Below are 25084 nucleotides of genomic sequence, written 5' to 3'. Positions count from 1 at the left end.
CGGGCTAGGTGTCCATGCGTTGTCTTTGCTGAATGTGGGCCCGGGGGTGGGTGAGGGCAGAGTGGACAGTGCCAGGGGCTGCCAGGCCCGGCAGGGGCAGGAACGAGGGTGGCAGCGAGGATGGGGCCAGTGGGCAGATTTGGGAAGGGGAATAAATTGGATCCGTGACTGTGGGAATGTGGGGATGTGGGGATGTGGGGATGAGAGACTGTGGAGCTGCCTCCCAGGCCACTTAAAGGCGCCCTCAGCGGGAGCCCTGCACTCTCACCTCCCAGCTACACAGGATTCCCCAACTCCATCCATTTCCAAGATGGGAGGAGTGAGGTCACGTCTATCAGGTCTGATCACTCTGCAGGGTCGGAGCTCTAGAAACTCTCACTTCCTCCGCTTGGAATGAAAATCCAAATCCAAACACCTGAAAGGGCTCACACAAGGCTATCACGACCCCTCATGACCTGCCACTCAGCCCAGACACTCAGCAGCATGTTCCAATCTTTCCTACTTCCCAACCCACTTTTTTTTTTTTTATTTTAAAACAATACCAGACATCAGATAGTTTTGCCCATAAATTCTTCAGTTTTTATCTCCCAACAGACTGTACTTGTGTCTGTTTTACATAACCACAATGACGCCTCTTAGCCATCGTTGATAACGTTAATGATGATTTCTTCACACAACATAAAACCAGCGCGGGTTTAGATTTCTCTGGTGGTCTCGTCCTTGGAGGAGCCTCGCACTGATTGCTAGGACCCCGGGAGATGGCCGCTCCAGGTCACGTCATAGCCTCCAGGCCGGCTTGGCTCCGAGGTCTCTTCCTAAAGCTCTCGGCCTTGTGCGAGGGGCAGGGCTACATGGGGGGCGGAGCCAGTCCCTGCCCCCAGGAGTGTGATAAGGCCACTGCCGGGAGTTTTCCTAGACCAGGCTGGATCCCGGAAGACATGAAATCCTCTCCTGCCTCCCAGGACCCTCAAGATCAACTCATGGGGCCCAGAGGCCCTTTCACAGGGCCCACGCCAACACCTGGGCCCTTTCTCACCACTTGCCCTCTCTAAGCTCCACGTGCACCAGCCTGCTGGGGGGACCGAGCCTGTCCCTTGGCCTACAATGCTCCTTTCCCCAGCTCCCTCCAGGCTTCTCCTGCTCATTGCCTCTTCTGTGACCAGCCTGGGGTCCCTCCTGTGTTCCCAGCATAAATCCCCGTTCCTGCTGAGATGACTGTTCAGGGTGTCTGGGGTTTTCCAAAGGGCAAGACTGTGTGTCTAGTGTTTCAGACACAGCCAGCCGTCCACATTAGATGTTCTGTGTGCTTTCTGGATGACGCAGGTGTGTAAGTGAAGGAGGGAATTCGAAGGAGAACGACACAGCAGAAGAACAGAAGAACAACTGGGAGCATGTGGGAGAGAGGGTTGCTCTCCCAGAGCACTCCAGCCATCTTCAGAAACTGGAAAAAAGTTGGAGACAACGAGTGTTGGGGTCACCTCACCCTAGTAGAGAAGAGATCTCCTGCCCCTTCCCATCAGTGAGGCCTATATTATCTAGCATCCTGGGTCGCTGGCTCTCTGAACCCCCGGGGCCGTTTCCTTCCCTGGGGCAGGCTGGGAATAGGCCCGGGGAGCTCAGCGCATGCCCAGATGCTGCGCCTGCTGGTGGGGTCTGTTTGCACAGGGTCATCTGGTTCCAATCCAGTGAAATTTTCCACGGGAACTTCTTCTATTTTGAACTCCTCCCGGATGGGCTGGACAGACTAACCCGAAGCAGACTGTGAGCTTCTGAGCCGCTAGCCAGCCCCATCTGCAGGAGCAGGCCCTGCTGGGGGGCTCCAGGATTTAGGCTCAGCCCCACCTCACGCTCGCTGGGGAGCCTGAGCCCGAACCTCCCAGGCCTTGGTTTCTTCATCTATAAAATGGGAATAGGTTGAGTTGTTGGAATGACATAAGTCAATGCCGGAGAAGCGCTCAGCTTCTGGTCTAAGTGCTGGTTACTACACAGCCATGATTTCTTTCCTGAAACCTTCAGCTGTTTCTGTTTCGGAGATGACGTTTGTATGTTCCTGCGTGTTCAGAAAGGTAATATCATGCACATTCCAATATCACATCTAATCCGGGGAGGTCCTGGCGGCACCCCGTGATCAAACACATGAGTGTTTCCTCATTAACAACTATGAGAATTCACCCTAAGTGGGGAAAAAGAAAGACTACAGGCAGGCTGAGGTTTGATGGGGCCAGGTTTTGCTGCCAGATGAGTTATTTTAAAAATTGGGGGAGGGGGTTTGTACTTTGGGGAGTTTGGAATCATGGACAAGGAATTGGGGGACCTATATTGTGATGACCGTGATCTGTCAAGGAGGACGTGCAGGAATGTGTCCCCTTGCTCTGGGGTGGCTCTGATGCCAAGGCAAGCCCACTGTGGGGGTAGGGGGTGCCTGGGCAACTTCTACCCAGCTGGGCTGCTCATCATCGCCTGCCCTGGAAAACATCCCAGGCACGCAGGGCCTCCACCAGCCACCTGGCACCTTTGCACCAATTCGAGTAAGGCAAGCCTCCTTGCAGGCTCAGTACCCAGACATAAGCCTTGGCAAGGAGAGAGCAACTGTGTATGCAGGAAAGGCATCTCTTTCTCTGGGCAGGGAGCACCACACCAGCAAAGCACCAGCCTGTCCAGGTGGCCTGGCAGCCGATGGGTCCCAGTGGGGCTGACAGTCCCCCGAGCCCATCTAGATGTGCTCTGGAGGCCTGCCTGGGTCTGAGAGCTCATGGGTAACATAAGCTGCCCTTGGCACAAGCAGTAGAAGGAACCCCTTCAGGTCAGGCCATCTACCTGGAAGCACTGGAGACTGATTTTGGACCCATCTGCCCCTCTTCTCCCCCAGTTTTGGCTACTTGGGCCAAGAGGCACAGGCTCAGGGCTGTGTGAGGAGGAGGGAATAAATTCCTTTCATCTCAGAATGAGAATCCTGGGCTGATGTGCCCATTGGGTCACCCTGCCCCTGTCCTATGGGTGGGAGCACTGCCCGGGACATTTCCATAGAGCTTCGGTGTTTGTAGATCTACCACAGACCTGGCCCTGGTATTCACAGGAGTGTCATTCCCACTGTCTTGTGTCTCAATAAAACCAGGCTCGGACATGAAGTGACTGGCAAGGTCATATGGCAGCAGTGGGCAGAGCCCAGATTTCCTGCCTCTGTGTTTAGTGTTCTCCGGGCCACACCTCATTGCCTCTGGGTCCGCACCTCACAGCTGTCAGTGGCCTTCCAGGGACACCTCCCCAACTGGCTGTGGTGGGCGCGGGAGGCAAATTCCCAGCCAAAGGCAGGTGCCGGTGAAGAGTTGGGCCCCAGCCTGGGTGGGACCCGGCCCCCAGGTCCCAGCCACGCTGATGGGGGTGGCCTCCTCTGTCTGCTCCACCTCTGGCTGGGGAATTCCCCCTCCCTGGGTGCCCGAGGGTTCAACACATTATTCAGCTAATAATAAAATATAAAGAGCAAACAAGACAACATCCGGGGTGGATAAAGGAAATTAATGCTTATAAAAGTGCTTTGAGCCCCTGGAAGAAAGCAGACACCAAACACAAAGCTTCATTCCCCAGCCTTCAGTCCCTGGTCACTGTCGGGTGGTGAGGGCATCTCCGAGCCTCACGGTGGAGGAGGGAGGGGGAAGGGTGAGAGGAGAAGTGAGAGGGGAAAAGGAGATGGAGGGTGTGTTGAGGCATACCCGGCCACATGTCCACAGCTCATGGCATCCTGTGAGGGAGAGGGGGGACACCAGCACAAGTGAATGGTCTTGCCCAAGGGCACAGAGCCAGAAAAGCAGAGGGAGGCCAGCCAGGCCCCATAAGCTTGGACGGGAGCTGGGACATGATGTGCAAACAGCATGGCGGGGAGGCTATCAGGTCCACGGAGGCTCAGAGCCAGGCCAGCCCTGGCCCACTGTGGCTCAACAGGTGTGGCAATCCTACACACAGGGGAGGGGCAGTCCCAGTGAAGGGGCTCTGTGGGCGCCAGGGCCAAGGACCAGGTGGGAAGAGGCAAGAGCGCAAAGCAGGTGCCGGGGCCCTCTCGGGAAAGAGCACAACATGAGGAAACACTTCCGGGGGTGGGCCCAGCCTCTGGAAACAAAAGCAGAATCTCAGCTCCCAGGCTGGGCAGGAGGAAAGAAAGAGGAAGTGAGCCCAGAGCAGGGCCAGCACCCTGGGTGCCCAAGCCCCTTCCTGCCCCTGCCCTAGGCCGAGGGGCTCTCCAGCAGCCTGAGCTGCAGCCACTACCCCAGCTGGCTAGTGATCCTTTCTAGAACTGGGGCAGGCGGCGTGCATCAGGTTTGCAGGTGGTCCCTACAGGGCCTGTGAGCAAATTGTGGAAAGGTGCCCCATCCGGGCAGTTGTAGCTCTGGGCACAGGCTTGCCGAGGAGGTGGGGGCTGGGCGGGACACTTTAAACCCATCCCCCCTTCTTACTGTACAGGGGATCCTGACGTGGACGGTCCCCTGCAGATCTGGGCCCCTCTGCTGTCATGGGGCCTCCGAGATTTTCATTCCCAAACTCACCCCCACCCTGGCCCTGGTGGTGATGGGCCCTCCCGCTTGGTCCCTGCTGTGGCTGAGTCAGAGGCTGGTGAAGAAAAAACACTGAATTGGGAATTGGGGAATCAGATCGGATTTTAGCCTCATCCTGGATCCCTGTCCCTTTCTGGGCTTCAGTTTGCCCATCTGTGTTAGCCTTGGACCACACGGTCTTGGTGGCCCTTAGGAGCTCAGATATGGAGTGACCCATTGACAAGTGCCAGAGTAAAGGTTGCCCACGGCCCCGGGTACGGCTGTCTGCCCCACTCCCTGGCCTTTCCCATAGAGGGGCGGGAGCAGTGGCCCAGGGGTCTGAGCACTGGCCAGGGGAGAAGGAGGAAGGGGGAACGAGGGTATGGGGAGTATGGGAAGGGCTGGGCTGCAGGCCAGACCCACAGGCTGGGTCTCCTGTGCCACAGAGAAAGCTCATGCTGGGGGGACACCAGGACCCTTCCCAAAGCAGACGACACCCCTGGATCCTTTGGGTGCAGCATCTCTCCTCTTGCACTTGGGCCCCGCCCCCTCATGCACCCTGAAACCTGTGGCCTGGGAGAGGGAGCCCAGCATCCTGCAGTTTGGGGCACAGACCTGAGTTCTAGTCCCCGTAGTGCCTATGGTGAGCCTAGCGGTTACTCTTTGGGGCTTCCATTTTCTTGTCTGTGAAACAATGGTCACAGGGACAATGGTCGATGTGAGGGCATGGGGTGCTGTGGGCAGAGGTCTGAGCCCGAGGCGGGCACAGAGGAGAATGCTCACCAGCTGGGAGTCGGCAAGGTCGGCCCGCCGCAGGGCCAGGTGTCGGTCCTCAGTGGACTCCGTGCCGTTCTCTCCACCTGGGATGCTCTTCCCTGGCTCCTCCCAGTCAGAAGCCTTGGGGTCAGACAAGTACCACCTGTCCCAGCTACCTCTGCTGATGTCTTGGCAGGAATATGTCTCGAGAGCCCCTCTTACCTCCACCACAGACGCTCTGTCTTTCCAAACATCCTTGGAACAGAGTTGCTTCCCTGTGTGGACGTTGGAGACAGGCGAAGCAGGAGGCTTCTTGGAGGTGATTCGTCTCTCAGTGCCCAGCACAGAGCCTGGCACATAGGAGGCGTTCTAGAAGAGACGCTCCAACATGGAGGCCCGTGGCCGGGCCCTTCCCAGGGGAAGCTCAGGGAGTCCTGGCCAAGGGGCTGGGCCTGTGGCTGGTGCCCTGGTGGTGAGTGAGCTGGCCGGCACCGAGGGGGTCAGCCGCCCCCTGCCGCCGCTCACGCTGCCGCCCACGCAGCCTAGGGTGCGGCTGGGCTAGACATGGGGTGGGCTGAGGGCTTCTTAATGACAGTAATAATCACAAGATCAGCTCCCATCACAGCTGCTCATTATGTCACAGGCATGTTACGTCCATTACTCGTCCAATCAGCACAACCAGCCTGTTAAGTAGGTGCTATTATTATCCCATTTTACAGACAAAGAAACCGAGGTTCACGGAGGTGAAGGTCAGGTAGCCAGAGTGTAGCTTAGTGAGGATTTTTATTTCTGGCTCCAGACGTGGGCTCATAACCCCAGCGGGAGTTCGGGGGGGCGGTTCTGGACTGTGTTCAGGCCAAGCCCTCTGGGTCTCCCATCAGCCCTGGCTGGTAGAGGATGGCATTGCCCCATCCTCTGAGGCCCTGACACCTTCCCTTTGGTCTCGGAGCTCCTCCTACCTCTGCACCCACACATCCAGACAGACACGGGTTTCAGGGCTCTCCATGGGGCCCCCACACAGGCCTGCCCCCACGCCACCTGCCCAGGCTGCTTCCGTTCCCAGGGCCAGAAGCCAGGTGGTGAAGGCAGCTCCCCGCTGCGGCCTGGCATCAGCAGCCTGGCTTCTCCTGCTCTGTGTCCACCAGCGTCAGAGCTTGAGGGACTGTCATCAAGGTTTTCCCACTTTCCATCTCTTCCGGTTCTCAACTTTCCAGAACCGCTTCCAGCTCTGGGGCCCTTCCCCGCCACACCTGGAGCTAAGATTCCTTCACAAGTTCCCGCTGAGGCTGCTTTTGCCCTTTGACCTCCAGCCACCACACTGATGAACCTTCCTGAAATACCGAAATACCGCTTTGATCCTATCCTTCCCCGCTCACAAGCCTGCAAGGGCTCCCTCTTCTTCCTGCAGCAGCTAGACACCTCAGCCTTCCTGAGCTGTTTCTATGACCTCCTTCCATCTCCTCACGCCCCATCTCAGCTCAGCCTGGACGCCCAACCCCTTCTCATTGTCTTACCTCCTCCCCACTTCCAGATTATTCTAGAACATTCTCCCATTCTCCACTGCTCTGAAGTTTTTGAGGCATGAACTGGCCCATCGCCAAACTGACTGCCCTGTGTTCGGCTTGCCCAAGTGCCTTTCCTAGAGTAGGTTTAAGTAATTATTCATGAAATATTTTTACATTAGGGAAACTCATGAAATAGTTCAAATGGCCAAAAAGAAGGGAAGCAGTGAACCGTGTGAACTATGGAGGAATATGAGGGAGATATTCCAAAGATGGTTGTGAAGGCCATAGCAAGACGGCAACTACTTAGAAAATCGTGTTAAAAATCCAAACAGGATACAAAACTGTTTTATATTGTTTTTGAACATGTTAAAAATGAAGAGCTGGGATATCATTTGCCATCACAGAGTAGGGACAAAATATTTGTTGCCCATCTTTAAACACACATTAAACATGGTTGTGCTAGGAGGATGGGCTGTGGGTGATTTCTGTTCTTTGCTCCTTTCTTGGCGGGAAATGGACATCAATACCCACAGTTTTGATGGGAATGATGGGGGGTCTGGAAGCTCGGTGCTGGCTATGGCCCCTGCGTGGCTCGGGCACACCTCGGGAGGGTCCAGGATCCGAAAAGCAGAGCTCTCAGGCAGGACTCGCCAGGGGCTCTTCTCCAGCGAGAAGACCCACAGTGGGTCCAGGAGAAGGTGGCCAGCGCCGTTCTTCCCTCCGGCTCGCAGGTCAGGGCCAGGGCAGCTGCATGGGCGGGTGGAGGGCTGCAGAGCATAAGCAGGATGGTCATCCATTTCCAGCACCCATTTCCTGTGTGTTCGTGGTATTTCCACCGCGTCCCCAGGACACCTCCCCCGGGGCCCTGCCTGGTAGCAACAGGGACGCTGCAGTCACTGGTGGCAGAGACAAACTACTCCTGCAGCGGTGACACGTTGCCATTCCCGGAGCATCCCCAAGCCCTCTCTGCCTTATCCTCATCACCAGCCTGTGGCCACAGAGGAGGCAGAGCTGGTGCCCCGCGTGATCCAGGCTCGGCCGACCAAGACTCAGCCCTGCCTTCCTGCTTCACTGCTTTTCCCCGGCCACGTCTGGATGCTCGGGAGTCAGGGACCTCCTTCAAAGGGTGGGGTCCCCGAGGGACCCGAGGCAAGCCCGAGGAGCACAGCAGATTCTGGGAGGAGAAGGAGGATGATAGTGCCTTGCCCCTTTCATTTGCCCCCTTTAGCTCTCCCCTGAGCACCCTGCTGAAAGGACACCCCACCCCTCTCTGCTTTATCCTCACTGTACCCAACACTCCACAGCGAGCTCTGTGTCTCGTTCATGCTCTCTCCCCCCGCTGGGAATGGAAGCTCCACCACAGGCAAGCATCCTGATGCTTTGTTCACTGCTGTTACCTCCAGGGCCTAGAACAGTGCCCCGCACCAAGTAGATGCTCCATAAATAAGGCACGTAAGTGCCTGGGGGGCTTAGTAGGTTAAGTGTCTGTTCTCGGCTCAGGTCACGATCCTGGGGTTCCCCCATCAGGCTCCCTGCTCAGCAGAGAGTCTGCTTCTCCCTCTCACTTTACCCCTCCTCTTTGCTTGTGCTCTCTCTCAAGTAAATAAATAAAATCTTTTTTTAAAAAGGTAACTGAATGCATGCAAACTAGGCATCATGGTCTCCTCAGCCCAGCCGGAGAGCCCACCAGAAGGACAACCACCCGCATGAGGCAAACGGGTAAAATACTTGGGAACCAAGAAGCTAGTTCTGCGCCCAGCCGACCCCTCCTCTAGGAAGGCCTCCCTGATTTACCTGGGCTGGAAAGTAAGCAATGTAGATCTGCTGCTCTCCCACCCGGCTTATCACTGCCTCCCCACCATGAGCAGTGGGAGTGTGTACTTGCCTTGTCTTTCTGGCTCTTGGCGGGCAGAGTTGGTCTTATCGTCGGTACAGTCTCAGTGCCTGGAACAGAGGCGGTGCTTGACAGATGTCTGTTAAGGCATAAATGGGATTCGATCCCTGCTTCTCCCTGGAAGCAGCTCCCACCTCCAGGCACACACCTTTACACCCGTTTGGTTTGTCCTCCTCTGTCTGAGCCCCGTCTCATGGGCTCACCGAGTCCTGTTTTTCTACAGGCCCATCTCAGTCAAGGCCTTCTGGCTTAGGATGTCTCTGATGTCTCTTCCCTACAGCCCCTGCAGGTCTGGCCACCCTTCCACGGGGTTATGGATGGGGTGTGGGACACTCCAGGTTTCTGGATGATGCTACCCTCTCCAGCCCTGGAAACCTGCTTCTCACCCTCTGGGCTGCCTGTCAAGATGGTGTAGCGCCCATGGGAGCACGTGGGACAGCAGGGCACTGGAGAGGGAGCTCGGGATCCCTCCACGGCCGAGGATGGTTAACACTGGGTGTTCAGCCTGCTTCTCCAGATAAACTGTGAACACTCTGCAGCCCTTGCCCGGGCTTTCCAACCAGAGGCCTGGGAGTGCACGAAAGGGGGTCTCTGACCAACAGTCACGATTTTTAAGGAAGGCTAATAATGTTTATTGCATGTTTCCCAGAGAGAAGGAACCCCTGGCTAATACAGTGTTCTAGCTCTGTCTGGAAACATGCCCATTCAGTGAGGTAATTTCCAGTCTCTAGCACTCTCTGGAATCCCTAGCAAGCAAGTATATGTCATTGGTTAAAAGAAGGAACATGATTACTTAATAACTGCCATTTAATAAACAAAACCTTTGGAAAGCAGGGGTCTTGATGGAAGTGAAGAGCTGGGGGGGTGGCAGGCCAAGCTGCTGGGCAAAGGCTCACGGAGAGGCCGGGGAAGGGGAGGAGGGGCGCGTCCCTTGGGGGACGCGGGCAGAGGCGTGACAGCTGGCAGCTGGAGCGTCACAGGCACGGAGGAGGGAGTGGTGTCTGCATGCCTGTCGGGCAGGGGCAGAGAAGGATATTTTTGTGGTCAGTTGGAGCTTAAGAGCCGGGATCTAAAAGGGCAAAATGGACTAAAGAAGAGGCCAGGCTTAACCCGGACAAAATCTAAACAGCAAGACAGACAGACAGACTTAAGACAGACTTTTCTGGGCACTCATTTCATGCCGGTGCTGGTCTAAGCATTTCTTGTGTCCCAAGTCCCAGAGCGCTTCTGCCAGGCCTGTGACGCAGGCAGGAGGCCCATTCTGCAGAGAAAGAAACCGAGGTCAAGTGGCTTACTCAAGTTCACGCCTCTAGTAAGTGGCAGAGGCAGCACCTGACTCAGGCCGGCCGGCTCCAGAGCCCACGGGCCCCATCTCCCACAACAAGCCAATTAGCCAAGGGCTGGGTTTCACCAAAGCAGGCTCTGTCTGGATAGTTCAGCGATTGCCCTGTGGCTGCCGGCTGCTGACTGGCCGCGCTTGGAGCGGGCAAGGTTGGTGGGGCTGCTCATTCTGGGGGGCTGGGGTTACCCCAGGCAAAGCAGAGGAGGCGCCCCAGGAGGCGGCCTGTGGTGTCGGTGCCATGCAGGTGGGAAGGTAGGGGAGACGGGGAGGCGGCCGTCGGGGTTGCGCAAGCTGCCGGACCACGCAGGCCGAAGGCCCGGCTCGGCGGGAGGACTCCTCACCCCAGTGGGGCCTGCGCTTGAGTGTCAGGAGGGCATTGAGGCAGGATAAGGGGCCTCAGCGTCATCTGAAGCTGGGGCTGTGTGTGTGAGTGAAGGAATCAGCCCGTGAGTCTTCCCCTGGGGTGAACGGATGGATTTTCTTGGGTGGCCCCTAAACGGGCTCGAAGGGCACATTCCAAAGAGAGTCTCTGGAATGAAGAGCCTTCTGCAGAGGGACGGCTCCTTGGTGGCACGGAAGATGGGTTCTGTCCTGGAGGCAGGAGTGTTTGTCACACGTTCCGCATGCCTGGCCCTATGTGGCGCAAAGGCAGCTGGCCCAGAGCAGGGAGGCTCATTCTGGTCATTCCTGGGTTGCCTGTGGAGCCACTCTTATGGCCACCATGAGTCATAATTCATCATGACCCCAAGCACAATCTCTCAGACTTGTAAAGCGTGGCTCTTCCCAAGGGGCCGGAGATGAAGGGAGGAGTAACGCGGCACCCTGAAGGAGAACGTGAGTTATGTTAGGAAAGAACTTTTGGAGTCCTTTCCTATTTGCTCTGGAATCAGCTCATGGATCCTGTGCCTTTGGAAATACCCCAGTGATCTTCCTTAATAATGGCCACGACCATTTACATCTCGTTTTCCCCAGATATGAGGCCATTATTCCAACCAAGTGTGTTTTGGACTTTAACCTGAGAATATGGCACAAAGTCAGAATTTTTCCAACTGCGGGGCTGGCCGTGGCTCAGTCATGTGAAAACCAGTGGGTATTTATGTATATTTATGTAACCGCATACACGTAGGCCTATCTCCGCAGAGACTGCTTCAAAGCATCCTTTAGTCAAGCACACAGACAGCAGAACACTCTGTGGAAAAGTCTAGCCTTGGAACGAGCAGACCTAGACCCTGCTTCCATCTGATCTCGGCCCTGCCCAACCACCCCAAGCCCCTCTCCTTCTGCGGAAAATAGCAAACACCAGGATATGAATGCCTTGTATACACTATTTGCTCAATAAATCTCCCTCCATTTGGAGAAGCTGGATAAGGGAAGTGGAAAGAAACAGAGAGCCCTGGGCTCACTGCCTTTGTGTTGTAAGGAAGATGGACAGGAGAAGAGGAGGAAGGGAAGGAAGAAGGGAGGGAGGGACGGAGAGCGGCAGGGATGATTGCATAGGTAAATATACCAGCTTCCTGGCCTTATGTAAGTTATTTAACCTCTTGGAGGCTCAGTTTCTCTATCTATAAAATGGGGATAATAAGCTACCTTGTTCTGTCATTTTGAGGATTGAAAAAGACAATGTATGAAAAATACTAGCATGTCATTTCTAGTTTGATAAGGGTAGCTCCTGCCATGACCAGCCTCCCCACAGCAGCCGTTTCTTTTTGGCATCTGGTCTACTCCCCTTTTACTCTGCTGAGCTGGACGTAAGCACTATAGATGTATAAGCAAAAAGGTGAGGTTTCTTCTTATTTCCATCTTAAAAAAGCAACGATGAATTCATTAGGATGCCATGAACGGCATTAGACGCCGACTGACCACGAGACGATGTTTCTAACATCGGTGCTAAGGAGAACTGTGGGATAGGCCAGGCCCCAGGAACTAGGGCAGGTTCTGGGGCCAGCACTATTTATAGGCCCCAGCAGGAGGCAAACCGAGTGTGGTTATTTCTCTACCAAGGCTGGGCGTCCAAAACAAGAGTCTGTGGTCGTCAGGCGCCGAAACGGAGTCAAAAGCAAAAGTGACCTGTGGCGCTGATTTTCCTATGAGAGAGAGCAGGTGACGGGGCGAATAAGCAGGTCGCAGGGGTGTTTGGTCTCCAACGTGCCCCAGAGCCTGAGGTCCTGCCGCTCCGGTGTGGGGGGAGGGGGATGGTGGCAGCGGGAACTCCCGGAGATGTCTCTACTCTCATTCGCTAAAATCCAGGTGATTTATCATTTTGTCTTCCTAGTCATCCAGAAAGGGTCACGCTTCCAAAGGCCACATTCATTGGCAAGACTTCCTTAACCGGGGCATTCTGACTTTTCAGAAAAAGGCCAAAGGCAACATCAGAAAACCATTTTTCTGATCCGCAATAATAATAACCCATTGATCAAACTTTCCCGTGCGCCGAGCATCCTATGTGGCACTTTCCGTATAATTACGATTTTATTCTCACAACCCTAGGAGGCAGATGATATTTACGTCCATTTTACAGATGAGGAAAACGAAACTGACAGACAGGAAGCGAAGACCTGGCCCCGAGTCCGCTCACCCCAGCGGGGGCTCCCACAACCCCCGTCTCTGCTCTTCCCAGGTCTGCACCCAGTGACCTCCCTCTGGCGGCTGGAAATTGGGCCACAGTGGGAGTATTTACACCATGGAGACTGGCCAACAGTACAAATCGGGCCCCTCCTGTTTTTCTTGTCCTTTTTCAAACTGTGGAAGAACTGCTTGTTAAATATTGGCCAGCCACTAAGTGGGCAGGGCCAGGATTCAAATATAAGTCTCTCTCCTCAAGTTCACGCTCTTTCCGGTTCAGTCCCACGAGCACAGCGGCCCGCTCTCGCAGAGCCCCATGCGGCTGTGGGTGCCGGGTCCTCAGGGAGCCGAGCGGCTGGGAGAGGGCTCACGGCTGGCTGCCCAGGGACCCCCAGGAGGTGCCCAGTATTACCAGTCAACACATCAGAGCCCTTCTTGTCTGTGCTGAGCTAGAGATTCAACTGAAATTACAAGGGCTGACTAAGCTGGCGACAGGATTTACGAGGTAATAATAATGTGCTCTCCTAAACGGCACTTTTCTTCTTCAAAGCATTTTATAGTCATTTACTAATTAGTCCAGGGCTGCACTCAGTATGCAGGTACGAGATGCTCGATCATGGGCTCAACTAGCGAGAAGTGCTTGAAAACACCCAGGGGACCGTCACCCATTTACAAACCCCATGGGCTTCCGCAGCTGGCGGGGTGGGGGGTTGCAGCTAAACCTCGAGAGCACTGGTTTTGAATCCGTGGCGCTGGGAACACGAGGTGCCCATTGTCACCGTCTGCTGTTTGGTTTCCTCCTAAGAAAATCAGCCCAACCCTCCTCCTGTGCTAAAGGGGATCAAAGTGTGTTGTAATTCGTATAATCCTCCTGCTCACAAACCTCCACACAGTGCACCACCTTTCGCTAGGAAAGAAGACAGAGAAGCCCCCGCCCTGAGCGGCAGAGCGGGATCCGGAGCCGGGAGCCTGCGCTGAACCCCACTTTTGCACTGACTGGCTGGTGGCTGTGCGTGACCTGCTTCGCCTCTCTGATCTCGCTTCCTCATCGGTGAAACGGGGGCCGCCCTGCCCGCCTGTTTGCTTCACCAGTCGGCGGTGAGAGGCTCTGAGGTAAAGTGGGTGACAGCCATTCCTGGTTAGAGTGTGCCCGCTTTGCAGATGTGCGGGCGAGTCACCAACAGCCCGGCCGGCCTGTGCGTGTGGGCACCCCCCGCCCCAGATCACACTGCCCACTGCTGGCTGCCGTCACGACTGCCGGGCTGTTGAAAGGCCAAGAGTCCAGGCCATGCCATGCGACCTCACCCCGTCCCCACATCTGCCAACCGCCCGCTGCTGGAAGTGGTGCTGGGCTCCCCTACTGGGTCTGAAACACACTTGATGCAGTCGACTCTTGGCCCTGTGGGCCGTGAGCCCCATCCGTGCCCGATCCAAGTGTGGGGGGGGAAACGGTCACAGCAGTCCTGAGGGACAGTGTCACAGGGCAGAGCAAGGGATGTATGGCACATGGCTGCGCTGAGGTCGAGTGGGCAGTCGGCTGGCCAGGGGCAGAAGAGATTCCAGGGTGGTCAGCCGGCTTAGGGCTCAGAGGGAGCCCCTGGGGAGTGTTTTCGAAGTCCCCACATCCTGGCCCCGACCAGTGAAGAACTGCTTTGGCTGAACTACAGGGGCGGCCAGAGGAGCAGCACTCGAGACAGCTCCCGGGGGTGGGGGGTTCCCGAGGAGGCCTTGTAGGACACAGAGACAGGGCTCACTCGAGGTCACACAGCTGGCTAAGGGCAGATCTGGGGTGTGGACACAGGGCACTGGACTTTTCTCTGTCATGGGAGTTCCCAAGGTTCCGGGGCAGGGGACAAAGTACCCACGTGCGTAAGAACCCAGAGTGGGGCAGTTGTCCAGCTGGTGTCCAGCGGGGGGTGGGGGGTGTCTGAGCTGTTCTGCCTCCTGGGAGTATTCCTGGGTGCTGGAGGATACAGGAAGGAGAGGGAACCCTCCGCGGTCCCCACAAGGGCCCTCATCTGGTTCCCCTTCAGGCTTACACGGGAAAACTGGGTTCCAGGAACCACAGGGGGAACAAAGAGAACGGTGAGAGGCCCGTTAAACCCGACAGGTGGGCCGGGGCTTCACCTCGTCCTGGGAGGTCGGGTGGGCTAAGGGAGCGCGCAGGCCATGCAGGCCGCTGCTCGTTTCTCTCACCTCTGCGCGCCCGTCCTCCCTCCCTAGTGGAGAGCCTTTAGCCCGCAACCGCGCTAAGCGAGAAACCGTGAGCCTTGTCAAGGGGTCAGCTTGGCTGTCCTCAGCCTGTTCGTAAGCTAAGGGAAGTCCTGTGGTGGGAACGGAGAGGCCTGGCCCCCACCTCCAGGTTTGCTCCCCATTTGCCAGGGGAGTTTCTGTAGCTCTTGGGCCTCACTTCTCTCTGTACATGTAAGAGAAGCAGGGGACAGGGCCGTGGGGTGAAAACAAGGGGCGTTCTGAGACCCCGTCAGGCTGTGACAATCCATAAATACAGGACAAGAGGAACTTCCTCAGGGTATCTGCCCTGCTCTGTTCCTGGATGACAGCCAAGTGGCCCGAACCCAGCTGTCTCAGATACACCAGTGATGGCACACAAGGCCCAACCTCTGTTTTCTAGGTACGATGTGCACAGGGTTGCAGAAGCCCAAAGAGCTCGCCCATCAGCCCAGGGAGGGCTGAGTGACATGAGAGAGGGCCGGACGGGGTCACCAGCCCATTCAGCAAACTTTAATGACTGCCTCTGTGCACACAGTGCACACGCAGGGAGCTGGGGAGGGGGGGCAGGGCTGGAGGGGGTGCTGGGTCCCATGTGCTCCTGAGCAGCGGCCAGGGTCCTGGCTGGCTGGGAGGCTGAGACCACGCAGAGTGGCCAGATTCACTCAGGCAGCACCTTTTCCAATGGAGAGCAGCCCCAAGTGGGAAATGCTGGGGAAATCACACACACACAGACACACACACACACACACACACACACACACACGACACGTATTTCAGGGAAAAATAAAAGCGAAGGGGGGGTTCATCTTGACACTTAAATGAGGTCTCAGAGACAAAGGCTTTCCTGAAATCAGGGTGTGTGCATTTGTGATGTCTTACTTTCCCCGGAAAAGTACTGTTGTCAGAATCTGTGATTTTATTTCTTCCAACTACGAAGTATACCGAAGGAAACAAAGAGGGAGCGGCCAGAGGTGGGGGCCCGAGGGCCCAGGTTAGTGCCAGCTGGCTTCGGTCTGGGTTCCGGGCAGGGCGTGCAAAGCTGCTGCGCGAGCAAAACGCTACCATGAAGGCATTCCAAGCGGCTTCCAGGAAGCGGCCATATGTGCTGACACGCATGTGGACAGAGCAGTCTGGCTGGCCACCTCTCAACGCTGGTGTTTCCTAGAGCTTTCCATTGGCAAACGCTGCCTCCTGGAACTGAGGGACAAAGGTTTTGAAATAAGCCCTGGTGGGAAAGAGGGGGAGAAGAAAAAAACTGCGGTTAGCACAAACAACTTGGAAAAAAGTGCAACTCAGAGCTTTCAACCTAACTCAGAACAGTTGTTACTTATTGTTCATGCCTCTTGGGTTGGATTTCCCTTCCCTGCTGATGCAAAACCCTCTGGATTTTTCTAAGGGAGGTGCAAGCAGTCACTTCTGCACTATCGTGCATGGGTCCTTCAAGGGCCCGTATGCAGACTTTCCAGGCTGCCAGGTCCTGTTAGACACTAGTACGTGGGCTCCCTCTGCCTCTCCCAGGCCGAAGACGAGGGCACAACCCCCGCGACAAGCCAGAGAGTGGCCCAGCCAGCCACCTTGTCATTTCTGTGACCTGAAATATAAAGAGCTGTACTCTTCACTCGGCTGGATCTTTGCCTTCATACAAAGAGGGTCTAATAAAAAGGGTTTCTTGTGTTTCATGGTCTCCATTTATTTCCAAACATATGTGCAGTCTGGTCTGCTGGAAAGAAAGCCAGGCTGGGTATCAAGAGAAGTTTCCTTGGCTGCTCACGGAGAGGTACATGATCTGGGGCAGACCGTCTGGCCTTTCTGGCACCCAGATTTGAATCGGTAGAGATGGGCTCCACGTTCTGCACAGGCCTGCTCTGCCAGGCATGGTATGCGGTGCCTGCGGCTGCCAGAGGACCTGGACGGGGCCCCTGCCAGCAGGAGATCCCAGTTGAGAGGAGCAGACCAACATATTGGTAACACCAATTGAGGCGGTAACGGGGTACCGTGAGGCGCTGGGCTGGCACGACCAAGGAAGGCGGAGGTGGGGGAGGCATTCCGTGTTCCAGGCAAGAAACACAGCAGGAGGAGGGACTGGTGGCAGGGGGCGGCCCACTGTGAGCTGGGAACTCGAAGCTCTGCAGGAAAACAGCAGGTGAGGTAGGAAGTGGAGGGGCAGGGTGGCACCCCTTGCCCCTGGTCACCCCGCTTGCCACCTACTTCCTTCTCCCCAGTGCCGTTCTCACACGAGGTCAGAGTCGTCACACCCTACTTGTCTGAGTGGCTCACTCGGAACCACAACATGAACCAGGAAGGGCCACCTAGAAGCCTGGTTGCCACCAGTACCACCAAGGCCCCAAACAGGGCTCCGTCAGTGCAAGGGTGAGTAGCCCCGCACAACTCAACAGGCCCTGGGGTCCCCCCGTGCAGTCACATGAGACCTGACTGCCTGCCTGCTGCCCCAACACCAAGTCAACCAAAACCTCTTTCCCACCGGCCCTGGCCTCCGTGGGCTCCCCTCTCAGGGAGCCGTGCCCCCGGGTGACACCCGGCATACTAGGTCTACCTCCCTTCCCCTTGCCGTGCCCGTGACGAGCTATCTCTCTGGAGCCCTCCTGTCTCTCCACCAACGCCCCTCACACATGGTGCTGTTCTCAGACTCACCCCCTTCGGCACAGAACGACCCTCACTTCTCCCCTGAACTTCCAGTCCCACATTCCAGCCACCTGTGGGACTCTGCGACCTGGGTGTCCCTGCAGTTTAAACCACTGTGCCCCAAATGAAGGGCTCCTCCATAGCATGTGTCTGAATGTGCTTTGGCTCGTTTGCATTTCTGTGCCAGAATCCCGTTTCTACCTCTCCCTAAAGCCCCGCAGTGAATTTATCCTGAAGGTTCCTCTTCCTCCACAACGTCCCCTCTGTCCTTCGTGACACGCCCTGGCTCCTGGTCTTGTCCTTCAACAAAACTGTCGCTGAAGGCTGTTTCTCCCCTGGACACAGGCGGACTTGAGCTTTCTGTTGCAACTGAATACATTTTCTTGGAGTGTGGCTCTCTGTCACTCCCCCAACCAAGACCCTGTGTGTTCCCCAGATGTGCAGCCTGGCACTCAGTGGTTTTCACTATCTGGCTCCAACATGTCAAAGAAATCGTTTTTGCCCTTCCATTACATTTTTGTAACAAACTATAGAAATGATCCCTGAAAGTATAGTCTTCTTCCATTACATTTTTAGGCTCACGCACCCCTCCCTTGAAAAGCTAAGAGAGCGAAGGATCCTCTCCCAGAAAAACTGCACGGAAGTCCCCCGCCCCGCAACTGGGGGCATTGGGAGGATGTCACAGACCCCCCCAAAGCCCAGGCACGGTCCAGGATGCAAGCCCCCTCCTCCAGTCAGGCTACCTGCTCTTCTTCTCATGTGCCATTTTCCACTTCACGCTCAGGCCAAGTGCGCTGGCTCCTATCAAGTCTTCCCTGGTGACCAAGAGGTTCTCTCTCTGCCTACAGACAGTCTGTGCTTCTCCCGGTGTCTGTCACATACGCATATGTGGTACTTGCCAGCCCATAGACGGCACTCAGCATGACCTCAGCGGCTGTCATTAAAGTACCTACTGATGGCCGCTGGTTTGTAAAATGTTAAGGCAGGTCCATGACATGCTACTAAGACGAGAGACCGCAGCCTCAGGGAGTGGACAAAAGTGGTATCTAGGTACAGAAAAAGAAAACGCAGTCCATTCTCAAACTTCAAATTATGCCAACAGCTAGTGCGAGAGAAGGATAAAGCTCCCTCTTCCATCCACATCCTGCTTGACGCGGTCCTGAGCCAGCCCAACGGTCACCGTCTCTGAGCTCAAAGCCCCTTTCTGCCAGCTGCACGGCTACACTCGTCCTTACGGCCCGGAGCCACCGCGATGAGGACCGAAGAGCCACAGCCCCAGAGCGAGGCTGGGCGGCCAAGGGAAGCTCTGGGCTGTGTTCGCCTGGTGAGCAGGGGTGATGAGCCCACCCTGACGTGACGCTTGCATGGGACCATGTGGGCAGGGACCCTGCCGGCTGTCTGCCACCACCCATAAGTGCGGGACAGTCCTTCCTCCCCATTCCATCTGCTGCTGTTAGCCCAGTGACACGCACTCGTTCACCGGAGAGGAGCCTGGCGGCCCATCCTTGAGGGTCAGCAACAGACAGGCCGCTGCCAACGTCCACTGCCTCTGCACTGCTGCTTGAAGTACCCCATGGCATGTGACCGACCCCGGCACCCCTGCGCAGGGCGGTGTCCCCGCCCCAGGGTACAAGCTGGCCCCGCAGCAGGCCCGAGGAGCGTGATGGGGCTGCCTGATACTGGGGCGCGCCCTGGGCCCTGGGGCAGGGAGCGCTCCCCGCACCTCCGGCGCTGCAGGCCCAGGGTCACACAGCTCCTGAAGCAAATCTGATCCGCTCAGTTTTTCCTTGGAAACTTCTGGGGTAGGGGCTGCCGTACTCCCAGCTCCTCAGACGGAAAGGTCCTGGCGAGAGGGAGCCTGCTTTAGAGCAAGCTCTTTCCTCCTTCAGAAAGTTCTGAAGTTTCCTGTTCTGTCCTGGGCTTTCCCTGCCAGGGCGAGCTGCGTGACGCCAAGGGGAAGCAGTGTGAAGGGCTGTCAAGAGCCATGAGGCTACCAGCTGTCGTCAGTGAGCGCTGCTGCACCGGCCTCCTCACGAAGTCACTTCAGGGAGCGGGGGAGGAGGAAGGGGGAAATGACAACCGGCTCCCACCCATTTATAGATTTTTTGTTTTTAAGTGCTGTTTTCATTTATTTCACTCTTTATCAGAGAAATTGGAGACCTGCCCAGGGCATACCTTGCCAAAGGCACTAGTTATCTGTCACCTTTTAAAAAACTCTTTGATCTAAAGACAAAACTCATGGCAAGCTTTAAAGTGTGGTGGGCTGCGGGCTGCGGGTGGCGGGTGGCCGAGGGCCCGTCTCCTCACCTCCCGCTCATGGCCAAGAGGAGCTGTGGGGAGAGAGGCCCTGAGTCAGTTAAACTCATCATTCTATCCATTCATGCTGGAAGGGAATTTATTTTTAGACCAAATTCGAGCTAAATATGCCTCAGGACAAAGTAAGGTTCTGACCCTCTTCACTGGTGGTGGTCCTGTTGCTCTGGGTGTTATGAAATCACAGCTCAGGCCAATCCCAGAGTCTTAGGTGAGAAGAATAAAACCGGAAGAACTGGCCCCAAGCTGAAGAAAAGCTGGGTAGGTTTTCCGTGATTTCAGAGCAGGAGTGGCCAGGCAGGGAGCGAGGCAGACAGACCCCTCCGGCCAGGAGTCAGGGAACGGGTTGCTCCGCGGGACATCTCTCCCCTCTCCAGGCGTCGGGTTCCTCACGTACCAAGCAGGGAGCTAAGTCTGGACATCCCAAGGCCCTGTCAGCTGCGGGCATGAAGAAGGAGGTAGTGCGTGCGGGGTATGTGCTGGAACCAGCCACACCTGAGCTCCCGGCCCGGCACTGCACCTGCCTGTATCGCTTGGGCAAGAGACTCACCTCTTCAGCTTTAATTTCTTCAACTCTAAAAGGGGAAAAATAGCCTTAAATTGCTTCGAAGGGTAACCCTCATCAGGATTAAATGAGATGGCCCAAGTCAGCCTTGGCCCGGTGCCTGGTTGAAAAGATGGTTGGTAGATGTCAACAGCTCCCATCGGGACCAAACTGGGTCTGAGGGCAGAGGCTGTAAGTCCGTGGGAACAGCCAGAGCATGTATGGCTGCAGAAGAGCGAGCCCCTGTGTGGAAGAAGAGGGCCTTGGGTGCTGCCCTTCGTTCATCCCTTCTGCCGTGGCTTCTTGGCGAACTTCAAACTTGCAGGACACCGTGCGTCTCCTGAAATCCAGTCCAGGGCTGCCGGCGGCACAGCTGGGCTGTCTAAGGGTGAGCTGTGTGCTGAGAGGCACCTGCAGGCTCTGCTGTCCTTTGCCCAAGCCTGCTGGCTCTGCTCCTGTGCCAGGCTCTGGTCAGGGCGGGGGTGGCAGCTGGGAACTAGAGGGATGTTTAAGAATCCCAGGGCTCTGGATGCCCATGATGGGGGTATCAAAGTGGGCTGGGGCCTGCAACAGATCTTCTGTTCAGGGCAGTAGGTATGGTAAGAGGGAGTCAGTGGGTCAGGTGGAAAGAGTCCTGAAGCATGAACAGAAGACATGGGCCCTAGTCCAGGCCTTGGTTTGGTGCGTCCTCTGGAACTGGGACTCAGTTTCCTCACCCGTAACAGAAAGATTTATACTTCATGGCCTCTTCGTGCCACCCACTTACGGTTCTAAGATATCCATGCGATGACCCTGAGCAAGCCACTTAACTACTCTGTTACATGAGAGCCCTAGCCAAGCCCAAGGCCAAGGCCCGGCACAGCAGTCGCAGGAGGTGCCAGGGAGGCGAGGCGGGGTGGCCGCTGTGAGTAGCTCTTTCACCAAGAAGACAGGGTCAGTGATGAATCCTGCAGGGGTCCAAGAAGAGGCTTCGGGACACCACAGGCAGCTCACGAAAGGGACGAAAGGCTGACTCCTGGAGGCTGTCCCTCTGTCCTCCCACCAAGGGAAGGTGCCATCCCAAGTTCTTGCTAATCATCTGTGATTGTTCTGTGGAAGGGGCGCTGCAGACCCTGGAGTTATGGCAGGGGCCATCAGGGAAATCCTCTGAACTTCAGGAGAAGGCAGTTAGGAACTTTGCCCCAAAAAGGCTCATCCTCAGGGGTTTTCCCTCCTGGAACTGCAGTTCCGTATTTACTCAACGGATCTTTTCGAAAGAAGAGAACAGCGTCTCAACATTGGAATTGGTACAGCTTTAAGAAAATAAGAGCAAAAACTGAAAATAAAGCCCGAAGAGACTGGGCACTCCGGAGAAGGGGAAGAAACGACACGAAGCAGGTTAAACGTGGCTGGTGCTCCCAGCATGCCGAGTGTGGCAGGAAGCCCTGCCTTCCGTTTGCAGGCAAGAAAACAGAAGCTTTGTGAATTCAGGAAAGATACCTACCCAGTGGTACCCTGATCTCGGGCCACAGGAGTGTGTCTTCCCACCCCAGGGCCACATAGGAGGCCACACAGGAGACCCTGTAGCCTTGCTGCCTCTTCAGCCTCTCTTACTTGGGACTTTTTATTTTACAAAAGCCTAAACAATCATCTTCCGAAGCAGAACGCAGTCGTCTCTTTCTGGAATTCAAAAATACTTTTCTCTGGGCAATCATGAGATGAGCTTTGTGCTGTTTGCCGGAGTCAGGCCAAGGCAGTGGTGGAGAGGGGGCGGGGCGGGAGAAGCGGTTCGGGGACACGACCCTCATTGTCAGTAAATCAAGGAAATATAAATCAAGTCAGAATTCATTTTTGCAAATAGAGGCAAGTTCCAAAACATCTAAGGCTCATTTCTTTTTCCACTTTTCTTCTGCAGCTGTGACTTCCACTGGCACATGTTTTTAATCAGTCCTATGAAAACCGATTGTGGTCTGAAAATCAAAGGCATCCCGTAAATAGTGTGAGGCAAGACCTGCTAATCATTTCTCGGGGTCTTGCCTTGTCCTCGTTGTCCCCTGCGGCTGCTGTAAATATGGACTCATTTGGGGTTACTTGTGTCATAGGGGTCATCCCTAAAATAGGATCTCTACAAAGAGACCTGGTCCTACTCCAATGCCCTTCACCCCAAAGGGCAAAGGGCCTTGTGAAGACCGCCCCATCCCACTCTGGGTGCCTTGGTGGGCAAGTGACTGGCACAATGGGAGCTCATTTTGTGGCTGTGCCCTAGGCGACGTCAGCCTGGCTCTCTGGTGTGGGCTTCTGGAACAAACAAGTGGTTGTAACTGGTTCCCAGAGTCGCCCGAAATGTGCCAACCTCTGAGCACGCCTGGTTCATTTTTAGGGGGTCCTAACTTGCCAAACAAGGAAACCAATATGCTTGAGATGCGAAGGCTTGATCACTGATGGGGCACACCACCTCACATGCTCACAGGCTCCCGCAGGGCCCTCGCCCTCAGCTGGAACCGATTGTCCCTCTGCTGGATTCCGCAGCATGCTGGGCCTCCGACCTCAGGCCCAGCCGTGGTCTGCCTTGAGTCTGGAATGTTTAGATTGGTGTCTAGACGATGTCTTGTACAGCTCAGGCTCCTCGCCTGTGAGACGATCGACGGCGAGGACCGTCGTCCCAGTATGTGTTGAATTAAATCAAATGCTGTTTTAGGAGGACTTCACCAACCAACCAACCAGGAGCCATTTCTAGACATCAAAGTATTGGGATGAAATCTGGCTCCTGCTAAATCATAGGGTGTCTTTAAATGCTTACTAAAATGATCAAAATTACCTAGTGGTTCTCTCTCCTTCTGAGGCTCTCCAAGGAGGCCCTCTGGAGTCTGGCCAGTTCCTCTGGGCTACGCCAGCTCAAAGCCGGCTTCTGCAACTGCAGGGGTGAGGCCTTGCTCCCAAGGGCTGCAGGTGTCCCTGCCTGCTGGGCATCCCGGGGGGCTGTGTACTGAGAAGGCGGGGGAGGGCAGGACAGGTCAGCTAGCCAAATGACAGGGAGGGACGAGAGTCCTTACAGGTTCCTGAGCCTCCCGCAACCGCAGGGCGCCCGTCCTCCACCGGGCTCCACCTCTGTCACATCCCAGCCGTAGTCCCCTAGCCATCTTACACTCCTTGATGGCAGACCCGTGGTGGTGCTCATCCATCTCCTCGTCCCAGCTTCGTGTCTAGGGCTCAGCACACAGCGACTCAATAAATACTTCTCAAACCCATGTAGACATTTGGCTCAAAGATGTACTTTAGAAACATACATTTTTGGAACAAAAGGAAATCTCAGAAGTCAGATAGTTCAATCGTTACAGGCAAGGGAAAACTGAGGGCCAGAGAAGTTAGTGTTTCCTCTAATACAGCGTACGATAATTATAGCTGTCAGCATACAGCTTCTCTGTGAGTCAAGGGCAGAATTTCAGGATGGTTCATCCTTGTTGCCCAGTGGCACTCACCTTCCTTTGGGCCTCACAGCAAACGAATACCAACTTGGCTCAGGAAGGAAGGGAGGGAGGGAGGGAGGCAGGCCAGCCCCAAGGCTGACCAGAGGCCCTGAAGCTAACTAAGGGCAGAGTCTGGGCCAGTCCTCTGTATCTCGTACCGCTCAGCCTGACGCTGTCTCCATCCTGAACCTACCTGATGAGAGGCTGGGAGGAGAGGGTGCCCGTGTCCCCTGAGAAAGGCTGGGCCCCCACGTAGGGGGGTGGGCTGAGATGCCGGGGTGTACCTGGCTAGAAGGAAGCCAGATAGTGGGTGTTGGGGGCTAAGGAGTGTGGCGCTGCCTGGGACCCCAGAGCAGAGCCACAGCCCTGGGCTCATCTTATCTCCCAATCTGCACCTGCCCACCACGCCTCGGGCGCCAAGTGCCTCGGCCGCGGGCACCAATCTTCTGCTTGCTCCGCCCCGGGCTACACGAACAGGAGCCGAGCCCTGGCTCTGGCAGGCAGCCGTGTGGATGCTGGCGGTGGGGACCAAGATCCCTCCGCTGGCCTGGCCAGGGCAAGGGCTTCTCCTGCGCTCACCTGCACTGGGGAGAAGCGGACTGCCTGTCTGATGGCCGTGAGTCACTGCCAAGGTCACAGACTACCCTCCCCTCTTAGTCAGCGAAGGGGGGGAAAACCAAAGGCTAGACCTCAAAGAGGAAGTGCTCAGGGTCCCAGCTGAGTCGGCCAGGCCGAGGGCAGGTCGTCCCCGAGTCACACTCCAGCGGGCACAGCCCAAGGCTCCTGCTCAGCACTGCCAAGCATCAGCCTCGCCATCCGAGGGCCAGACCCCCGAAGACTAGGAAACGCTTAGGAAATCAACTCTTTGGGGCATAAAACAATGCTGTCCTCCCTAGAGAATCTCCCTGGGGCTATAAAGTGCTGTCTGCCTAAATCTGGGTTCTCTCACTCAGACTCTCAGCAGCTGGAGGCTGTGGTTCATGTCTTCCCTGGCTGGCTGGGCCCCTGCCTCCTCTCTGGGTGTTTGCGTCCCGCCCCCTCCAACAGCTGGGTGTACACAGATAGAGGCCCCTTGCACACATGGGGGAGAGGCATCAAGGATGGCCGTGCGCCCTCTTCTTTCCAGTCTCATCCCCATGCCTGGCCGCTGAAAGACCATTCCCAGACATCTGGCTCTCGGGGCCTTACAGAAGGAAGAGCAGCAATTCCAAAAGACGAAATTGTTCAATGGGAGAGGATGCCTGAGGCCTACCCTCCCCGCTGGGCTGCGGTGGCCTTCGCAGAAACCAGGTGGGCTCTGCTGGGCTAGGAGAGTAGCGAA

The 25084-nt window shown here is 56.0% G+C and overlaps 1 protein-coding gene across 1 annotated transcript in view; it reads right to left on the bottom strand.

The window, feature by feature from the left end:
* Positions 1 to 15721: 15721 nt before the first annotated feature.
* LOC111139277 (BRISC and BRCA1 A complex member 2) overlaps positions 15722 to 25084 on the bottom strand; it is a 401260-nt gene continuing 391897 nt past the window's right edge. Inside the window, exon 12 of the mRNA XM_022491515.1 lies at positions 15722 to 16042. Coding sequence (XP_022347223.1) covers positions 15979 to 16042 — 64 coding nt within the window. The 3' untranslated portion in view covers positions 15722 to 15978. The remainder of the gene's footprint in view (positions 16043 to 25084) is intronic.

The sequence above is a fragment of the Enhydra lutris genome, unplaced genomic scaffold, assembly GCF_002288905.1.
Source record: "Enhydra lutris kenyoni isolate GAN:26980312 unplaced genomic scaffold, ASM228890v2 scaffoldscaffold98, whole genome shotgun sequence".
NCBI lineage: Eukaryota > Metazoa > Chordata > Mammalia > Carnivora > Mustelidae > Enhydra > Enhydra lutris.
The sequence above is the reverse complement of the archived record's forward strand: the minus strand, read 5'-3'. Positions and strand labels throughout refer to the sequence as shown.